The sequence below is a fragment of the Penaeus japonicus genome, unplaced genomic scaffold (assembly GCF_977035675.1).
Source record: "Penaeus japonicus unplaced genomic scaffold, GWHDUDI00000001_assembly GWHDUDI00000011, whole genome shotgun sequence".
In the NCBI taxonomy this organism is placed as follows: Eukaryota; Metazoa; Arthropoda; class Malacostraca; order Decapoda; family Penaeidae; genus Penaeus; species Penaeus japonicus.
The window spans coordinates 19244741-19254740 of NW_028234413.1; the positions used below are offsets into that span (position 1 = coordinate 19244741).

The 10000-nt window shown below is 46.8% G+C and overlaps 1 protein-coding gene across 11 annotated transcripts in view; it reads left to right on the forward strand.

The window, feature by feature from the left end:
- LOC122264043 (ankyrin repeat and BTB/POZ domain-containing protein 2) overlaps positions 1-10000 on the forward strand; it is a 314129-nt gene that overhangs the window by 252907 nt on the left and 51222 nt on the right. For 5 of the 11 annotated variants that reach the window (XM_043032732.2, XM_043032731.2, XM_043032736.2 and 2 more), the window contains exon 2: positions 6384-7379. The exons of the other annotated variants lie outside the window; for them this stretch is intronic. In XM_043032732.2, coding sequence (XP_042888666.2) covers positions 6736-7379 — 644 coding nt within the window. In that variant the 5' untranslated portion in view covers positions 6384-6735. The remainder of the gene's footprint in view (positions 1-6383; positions 7380-10000) is intronic. 11 annotated transcript variants of the gene reach the window in all.

Sequence of the window (10000 nt, forward strand, 5' to 3'; positions counted from 1 at the left end):
ACCACATGTCTCTGTATCTGTCTTACCTCTGTCTTGCATCTATTTATGTCTCTTTCTCTTTCTGTGTATGTGTCAGTTTCTCTCTCTCTCTCTCTCTCTCTCTCTCTCTCTCTCTCTCTCTCTCTCTCTCTCTCTCTCTCTCTCTCTCTCTCTCTCTCTCTCTCTCTCTCAGAAAGAGGGAGGGGGGATCATGACCCTTGGGAGGGAGGGGTTGGGAACAGGATCTGAGGTTGTCGCTGTTTGGTAAGTAGGTTAGTTCTCGTGCATAGATAGGGGATAGTCTTGTTAAGGAGAAGTTTATTATTTTCTTGGCTATTTGTACAGTAGTTTTTCTTCAGTCATTAAAAGTTGAGTTGTGGCGTTAAAGCCCCTTGTTTTGGTAAGATGTATCTGCTGTTGAATTTAGATTTATACGCTGAAGGTTTATGCTCCAAGAGAGATGTCTATACACATTTTAATTATGATAGGCGTTGGTCTCTACAGCAGCAGCCATTGGTAGCATTAGCGAGGGGCATGAGAGCGGCACCGCGGAGTCTAGGTCCTGTTTTCCGCAGCTTCATCCTAAACAGGAAATGTGCCATAACCACTGCGTGTTTATATGCACCGTCCCTGCGCGCCCTCTGGGTTTGAGATCAGTGCGTCGAACCCACCCAGGCTCCCTAGAGGAGAGAACAGCATAACCCTTGCCCGTATAATAATGAAATAACCCGTGTAGTCCCCCTAAGGAGCAGAAAGCCCAGTGTAGAGAATCGCCCGGGGCGGCTGTAGCTCGGGCGGAGCGTGGGGAGAGAGGCCTAGGGCGCCCCCTGGCTCTAGCGGGTCGCCCTGAGCGACGAGGCAATAACCCGGGGATAACGTGGGCCATAAACGCCAGGAAGGGTCGGCATGGAAACTCTTTACTGCGCGATGCTCATATTAGTGCCCGAGATGGACGGGGGAGGCGAGGGTGGCGATGCTGGGTGGAGATAGGTGCTCGGCGAGGGTGCGAGGGGGTGGCGGTAGAAGTGGAAAAGGAGATGGGGCAGGGAGTGGAGATGAAATAAGGGGAGGTTGGTGGAGGAGGTTGTGGTTGTGGAAATGGAATAAGGGGCGAGGGAGAGGGAAAATAAGACAGAGAGAGAAGGGGGATTTTTTAGGGAAGCACAGGGATAATATTTTCATTTTTGTCTCTACAGGAACGTCAATGGTATAATGAAACGATTTAAATACGTTTAATATTTTGTTTTAGAAGATTTATGGAGGGAGAGACAGAATTACAGGTACACTCACTCGCCATTTCTCCATATTTTAATCTGCTATTATTATTGTAGGCGAAGTATTTTATACACGCTCGAGATCTATATTTACCTTTTTATCCTTAGCATATGAGTCCTTATCATATGAATGCCATTTTCCAATCGTAATTATTTACAAACAGAGCGTTAAATCCTGCGTCTGAGACCGGAAAGTTATCATCCTATCCTTAATTCTCATGGGCTTGGTACCACATCGGGTTTACTCCAAACGCATACATGTTTGTTAGGATTATCCGCCGGTGCGTAGTCCAATAAAAGGGATTAATCCAAGAAGGGATTATCCCAGCGATTTAGGGTCGATTCTTACGTAACATCGGCCCGTTTCAGTTGGTCGAAAAGCAGGTGTAGCAGACTAGAGAGTGGGTGCATGTTAAATTGGAAACCCAAATAGAGCAAATACACAAAAAGAAATGCGTCAGTGAACATAATGGGATTAGAAAAAATAAGATTAAAATGGGAAACTTCAAAACCACAGATTAAAATACAAAACATAAACATAAATGGAATAAAGTCACTAAACTACAACAATAGCTTTCCGAATAGACGAGAGACTTCAACGAGTCCAAAGCAAGTTATCCAAATTTTCCACCACAAAGACATCGGGTATAGCGATGTTTATGAAATACGTACGTCGATCTAAAGTAAAGTTCAACTTAATAGTTTAGCATATATTTATTGAGGACGCATCTGCACATAAGGATATTTGTTGTAGTGGGGAAATTGATCAACCTTGTGCTGTAGACGTGAATATAGTGTGAGTGTTTACACAGGCCGATCCGGAGGTCGCTCACATCTCGGCTAGGCCTATTACTCTCGTGTTTAACGGATAGTAAATTTTATGACGTTGATTATATGTAATCCTTGTAATTGCTGCATTTTGTACACTTTTTTTCTATAGAGAGGGGCCGTAAATATAATTTTTTAAAGCTATTACAGAGATCTCGACGACGATAATAAACGATAGAATCTGTAAACGAGGAAATCCGCCAGCCACCTGAAAAAGGATCCCGCTGCTATCCTGACGCTCCTGAGAGGATTTGAAGCTTTTTCGGGTGTTTGTGAATAGGTTCCTGAACACTCACTGTCACTGGGTCGCTGTGTTTGCCTCCTGGCCTGTTGTTGTGGCATGAGAGTGAGATTAGTTTTGCTCGAAAGCTTTTTACCTTAAGGGCGATTATCGTGTGTTGTGGATGGGGAGGGGGGAGGGGGGCTAGAGTTTCTATCTGCCCGTCTATCTCCGGTTGTTATTCCTGTATTCGGATCGGCGAGATAAGTATCATATTTCTACACGACGTGGTAGTTTAATAAGTCGCTTATTGCATCACCTCTCCCTTTCTTCTCAATCACATTTTTGTCTCTCTTAAACCTATACCCTACGTTCTCTTCCCCTGTTTCTTCATTTTTAACCCTTGCTCTCTCTCTCTCTCTGTCCTCGACGCTCCCTAAGCTCCCCATCCCTCCCCTCGCTCCCATCCCTTAAATCCCCGGCCGACCCTTCTTCAGTAGCAAGTCGTGCTATATTAGTTCTGGCCCAATGAGTCGGGAGAAGGCAGGCAGCCTCCCGTCCCTCACCCCGTGCGCCCTCTGGTGTCTTCTTCTCTCGCTCCTCTCCTCGCGCCGGGGTCATTAGTGAGGTCGATAGGGGTCACGTGGTGGGGTCATTTCATTTTGTAGGGTCATAGGGGAGACGGAGGAGGATGGGGATGGGGGAAGGGGAATGGTAGGGGAACCGTAATTATCATCAGCATCATCCTCACCATCATCGGCTACGTTCTCGCATTCGGGCATGACCTCTGCTACCCCTCCTTCGGTGTAGGGTCACGGGAGAGTAGGGGTGGTGGGGATGATGGAGACGGGGAAGGGTGTTGTAATAGCAGAGATATAGAGGGGAACGGGGTGTGAAGGCGGAGGCGGGAGGGGTTATCAAGAGATACACATGAATTCATTACGAAGTGTGAGGACGCGGAGGGTAACGCCAAAGACCATCTGCTACTGTTTATATACTTATCTATTTATCTATTTATTTATGTCTAATGGAATTCTTGACTCGATTTATAATCTTTCTTTTCCTTAGCTTTCTTAGTCAGTTGTATTCCTATGACTCAGTTTGACGTGTTCTCGCAATACCTCCCATAACTCTCTCCTCTTCAACCCGCCGCTAATGATCGCTCGGAGGGAGACTTGGATTACGTCAACGAAAATCATATGCCATGAGAAAACCTAACTCTCTCTCACTCTCTGGTGATTGATTCACGTTAGAAACCATAATACCCAGGGGAGTGAAGAGAAAAGAAACTGTCGGAAATAAATGAACAGAGTGAAAATAAAGAGAGAGAGAGTATAAAGAAAACATTACAACTGGAAAAACAAAAACGAAAAAGCGAAAACTCGAAAGCCGTAACAGTGAAGAATGAGCGGGAGCGAGAGAGCCAAAGGAGAGCGGGTTTAAAGAGACAGTGAGTGAAGAGAGGTCGTGTTCCCCAAAGCCTTCCCGTCCATCCCTCACGTTCCCGCCGCCGAGACCCGGGGACAGATGATGCTCCTCCGCTGTCCGTTTTCTTTGTGCGGTGGGCGGGGCCTGCGACCTCCCGAGCGCCGACGAAAGTTTGGGAAGCGGCTTTCTTATGGAGTGCCCATCCGCCCGTCCGCCCGCACCGACTCGTCTTGGGAGCGTGTGGGCGAGCGAGCGGATCGTGTGGATTGATTGATGAATGGATGGATAGATGGATGGATGGATGAATGGATGGATGGATGGATGGATGGATGGAGGAAGGTAGGTAGGTAGGGAGGCATTTGGGGGGTGTTTGGTGTAAGTGGAGTAGGGAGGAGGGTGGGTAGGGGAGAGGGATTGTGTGTGTGTGTTTGTGGACTTTTATTAGCTTTTAAAACAAATGCTTCCAAAGTTTTCCTCACTATACATTCTGATTTGTCATTTCATTTTTTTTTTCCTAGAAGGAGTTTAATATTACGTTTCCTGATGACTCCACCTCACCCGGGCGAGAAATGTGACTTACCTTGAACGAAGAATTAATTCAATTTCGTCGAGCAATTAGCCTTCGTTAATTGGATCATCACATGTCGCGTGATATATAATTATCGTTATGATATTAATTGAATTATTATACTCAAGGTTATTTTTTCTGATTATAGATACAGTCATTAATTAATGAGTCTCGTTTACTTGTCGGCCATGATCTTCCCAAAAGCTAATCGTAATCGTGACAAACCTTATTCTGTCAAACTTATAAGCGTTTTTTTTCTTACGCGATAGAGGGAATATACCTTAAGTTAAAATCACAAGCATAAGAAAGAAGAAAATTATATATTAAAGAGCTATGCTTCATGATTAGATATTTAATTCTAACGCAGATTAAAGCCACATACTACAAAACAAATAAATAAATGAATGAAAAGAAATTATAATAAAATTATTTCCGTAGATTCTCCTTACTTCAGAGGAAGTTATCCATTACGTAAGAATAAAAAATAATTCGTGAATGGGCGTTCTATCCGAGCTTAACGACGCAGCGAAATATTAACCTCGTTCGTGACAGATGTAACCCATTGAGATCGTCATTTGTTTCTTGTTATGGGTGAGATACACGAAAGGTTTCCATTGAGGCCCACGCGGTTAATGGTTTTGCTTTGTCTTTTTCTTTGTCAGTTTCATTCGCTTTCTTTGTTTTGTATGTTTCATTTTTTAAATCTGTTTCTTTTATTATTTTCATTCGTTTTTTTTGTCTCTTTGTTGTTAGCGTACGGGTGTTTTGAACGAGTTCTATTTGAAAATTAATTGTAGGGAGAGGCTTCCATGTATCATTACATGGATAAAAATGCGTATATGTGTATGAATGTATGTTTGCGGATGTATTCGAACAGAGAAAAGATAATTTCGAGGCGAGGTAGGAGACGAGGGGAGGAGTGATCGCGTCTTAGTCAAAGTGATCCCTTAATGAAGCCGAAACGTGACTGCTTCGCTCTTATCCCGGCTTTGAGTCTGTGTGGTTGACTCCTTCCCCGCCCCGCTCCCCTTTTCATCTAGACTAAGTACCTTCTCCACCTGGGTAAAAAAAATCGAACTTTCTTTCCCTCCATCTGGGGCAAAGGACCTTCCTTTCTCCTTTCATTTGGACTGATTTTTTTTTCTCATTCCCCCTCCACCTCAGCTAAATACTCCTTTCTTCCTATTTCACTTGGGTCCAAATTTCACTCCTTCTTCCTTCTACTTGGGTCCAAAATTCCTACCTCCCCTCTACCTGGGCCCAAAGTTCCCTCCTTCTTCCCTCCACTTGGGCCACAAATTTCCTCTTTCCTACCTCCACCCGGACCTAAAATTCCCTCTTTCTCTCTTTCATATGGGCAAATTTATTCCTCCTCTCTACCCAAACCAGAAATTCCCTCCTTCCTTTCCTTCTCTCTGTTTCCTCCTCTTTCCTCTTCCCTTCTACATTCCTCTTAGAAGTTAGAAAAGGTTGAAAATAGATACTTTTTCCCTGCCCCTTCTTCCCCCTACCCCCGTCCTCCTTCCCCTCCACTCAACCGATCTCAACAACTCGTGGAAGAAGAAGAAGAAGAAGAAGGAAGAAAAATAGATCTGTCTGTCATTGTCCTTACTACGACGACTTATCTACTTTTTCATCACTCATTTTTATATCTATAAAAGGAAAGCAAAGCTTCCCCGTGACGATTCACACCTCCGATAGCATCAGGGAGCGCCGTGCCGATTCTCCACGCTCGGTCCCCGGCGTGAGATCTGGGCCGAGGATAGGTCTACGAGGATAGTCCTCCCCACCCCTCCCCACCCCACCCCTACCCCATCCCCTCCCCGGTCTAATCCCCGTCATAAAACTCGGGGCTAGGAAGGACTAGGCGGAACTGTGTGTTGTTACAAGAGGCGGCGGATACTACGAATGCATAGCTGGATAAGGAGGCCGTGTTATCTGGCCTTTTTATCTGCGCGTTGTTTGGGGAAGGGAGGACGGAGATTAATTTTTCACGCTTATCTTTTGTACCGTTCTTTACTGGAAAGTTGGGAGAATATTGATAAATATTTTTTTTTACGATTGTTTTTTTTTTCTTCTTTTCCAGGAAAATAAAATGAGATATTGTTGATTTTTTTAAGAAAAGGCAAATTAGTATCAATAGCGGATACATTGATGTATTGAAATATGAGTGATTGAAGATAACTGATTCCTAGTGCTAGAGTCACGTTATATATACATGTTACATATTGCTGAAAAGTGATAAAGATGAACTGGGCATTATTATAGCGTGTATATATCAGCAAACACATCACCTAGCCTAGTTGTCGCATATTGGTAAGATAGAAACCAAAAACAGCGCTGAAGATATATTGGAAAGTACTTTAGCGTAGCAGCAGGACTGATGACACAGCTTATTGTCGCCACTGCCCGGAGATGATCCGCGGGCAGCCGTGAGAATGTCGTGCAGCATCCGCGTGTACGGCCACAACCAGTACGTGTCCGTCATCTGCACGTGCCGGGAGTGTGGCGAGGGTCGGCCGTGCCTGCGCCGGGACCAGCCCGGGAAACCCCCCCTCCCGTGCGCCCCTCCCCTGATGCCCCTCACCTCCACGCCCTCCAGTCGGTCCCTGCCTGAAGGCTGCGAGGACCGAGGCGCGGGCGGCGTGTGGCGGCGCTCGTCCGTCAACACGCTCGACTTCTCCCTGGACACGTCGGTGGACTCGTCCTCGTCGTCGCTCCTCGACCGCTCCGGGTCGTGCTTCAGCGGTTCCAGCCACGACTCGAGGCAGAGCCGTGCCTCCAGCGACCCGGAACCCTCCTTCTTCACGCCCGCGCACTGGGTCGTTCCTCAGAGCGCCCACAGGGGCAGTCAGTCGTCCAGTGCCACCCTAGAGCATCGGGAGGCACTGCTGGGGGAGGAGGACCCCGGCCGGGGAAACAGAGGGAGTGCCAGTAGCAGCCTCCCGCCGTCATGGCAACATCAGCAGCAACAGCAGAAACAGGAGGACTCGTCGCTCTCGCGCAAAATTCAGGCCGCGTTCAGCTACCGCCTTCAGGACGCCTACAACAGGGCCATGACGGAGCGATTTCCAGAGTCACGGTAAGGTGGACACGCCCGCTCGTGGGCCATTCATACACGCTGAATAATATTCATTCTTACAGGGAAGGCAAGGTGTTCTGCTCAAGGCATTCATCACTCACCGCCGTAGATTCACGACGTCCTCGACCATGGGGACGTGATACACTTGGCTCTGAAAGATATTGGCAGGCTGTACGGATGCCATGGTTAGTTAATTCAGGGAAGGTAATGTATCCTCAAGCAGCGCTGTCTCATTAAGACCGAGTCAATATTACGTCTCATCAAAACAAGGTACTTCATCAGCACTTATGGCTGATGGTTAAATATCTCCGCTGAGGAGCTCCTAATTGTAAAAGTTATCCAATTTCATTTTCATAACCGTGTTTCTGGTGGTAAGAATTAGGAAAGAGAAAATTGATAATATTTAATTATAGCTTATGGTGACAGCATGTTTATGATGTTTAATAAGTTCGTATCGATATATCCACCGGGCCTTACTCTATCAAACTAACTATACCGTGGCTTCGTTTTGAATTGTAAGATTAGGCTAAAAATGCTGATACCGTATCGCCTACCGTACCTGAATGTTTTAATAGGCACGGAGTTACCACAAAGAGCCATGTGCCTGTATCATTAGCCGCCATCTCCACCCAGAGCAAGGCAATACTTTACGCTGGATCAATCCAATTCTTATAGGTCGTCCCAGGGTCCTGTTTTCCTGTCCTCTCGATCGTCGCCGTAAATCAAGGGGGGCCGCCGCACAGCCCGCTCTTAAGGGAACACGAATAGGTATTTGTTCCTTGTGATTACACTGGGCGTCGTCACCTGGTAGCTCTCGGGAGGGGCCTTATATAGTGGTGGGCCCGACGTCCTCTCCTAAGGATATAATAGTGCGTGCTTTTGTTCTCCGCCTCGCCGATGGCTGATCTATTATTTTCGTTCTCGCGTTTTGCATCTTTCGGAGGGCAGGTGTATAGTCTGGGTGTATGCGTGTAAGATTAATGTATTTAGTCTGAGGGTGAGCGAGGTGGATATATTATTTTCCCGATTTCAAGGTAGCCGTTTACAAGGTTCGCTCGCCCTTTCTCCCGTTTCGGCGATGGATCTACCTCCTCCTTGGAAGACGGTCTAGAGACAACCTTGAATCGAGGCGCCGTAGAAGTTTATGACCTGAGATGCTGTTGGTAACATATTACAACCTGAAATTACAAACGCCCCAAGGAAAGTATTCTTTAAAGGGACCTCATTCTAACCCCAACTAGTAATTACGACTTCATTAGTCTCGCCGAGTTCGTCGTTAGTGGAGTTGATTCGTCCCCGGAGTGCCTTCGTGACTCACGTTCCCAGCTCTGAAAGACGAACCTTCCCCCCGACAACCTCTCCGGAGACGTCTAAATCTCGTAGATTATCGCCGAGGGATGGCTGGCGAGGCAGAAAATCGATTTGAAAGGTTTTAGAACGCTTTCACGATCGCTAATCTCCCTCGCCCGCGTGGAGATACGTGGCATTGAGGAATCAGATCGTAATGGAGATGAGAGGGACCGCTGTACAATGAGAGTTACTAAGAATTAAAAGTATCGAGCATGAATTTTGTCAATCAGTAGTCAACTTGTATGAAGGATAATAGTAAACGTTGTAGAATGAAGTACATAGGCCCTCTTCCTCTAGCTCTGACAGTTAAGTAATCCTCGTGAGTTGTGTAAAGGGCACGTAATTTCAGCTGTGGAAAGGTCGTAATTACTTCATACCAATTTCACAAGATTCCCTGTCTCTGGTGGAAAGGAAAACAGGGAAAACGCACCTGGGACTGGCTAATGATGCTCTCCTTAACTGCTCCCATTACTGCTACCTCTGAGGGGCTTCCTTATTACACTTCTCATTAATGCTTTCGCTGTTTGGACATCCTACTCTCGTTTTCTCTCTCTGTTTATGTTACTCTTCCTGCCTTCGTCTGGTTGTTTGTCTCTTGTCTGTCTGTCTCTGTCTTTGTCTGGCATTGTCTGCCCTTGTCTTTTTCTCTCTTTTTCGTCTCCTTCTCTTTCCTATTCTTGAAGTCCATCTCTCATCCTCCGTTCCTTCACTCCAACCCCTTCCTCTCTCTCGACCTACATCTATCTCTATCCTTGTCACCAAGTTCCCCCTCCTCACCCCCTTCCCTTTAGTACCTCCCCCTCTTAACCTTCCTTCACCTTCGTCTCCCCCTATCCTACCCCCTCATCTTCACCTCTCTCCACCACCTCCCCCTACTCGCCTTCTTCTCCCCCTCTTCCCCCTCCCGCATCAACTCATCTCCCCTCACCACCTCCCCCCTGTTCTTCCCCCCCATCTTTTCCCGTCATCTTCCCCCTTGCTCCACCTCTTTCCACCACCTTACCCCCTCCTCACCCCCTTCAACCCCCTCCCCCACCCCCCTGGACCACCGGCAGATGATCGAAGCGACCTGCGTACAATAATTTGTCCTAATAGCATGGATAATTGGCCCGACGCGAACCCCCGACGAGCGTGAAGGTGTTGGGGCCCGACGATAAGGGTCCTTCTCCCGTCCGTTTAACCCGCGATTTGCACCCTTATGCGAGATGCGTTGGTAGAGGGAGGGGGTAGGGTAGCTCTTTGATGGCTTCATGTTGTGTGAGTGTGAGTGA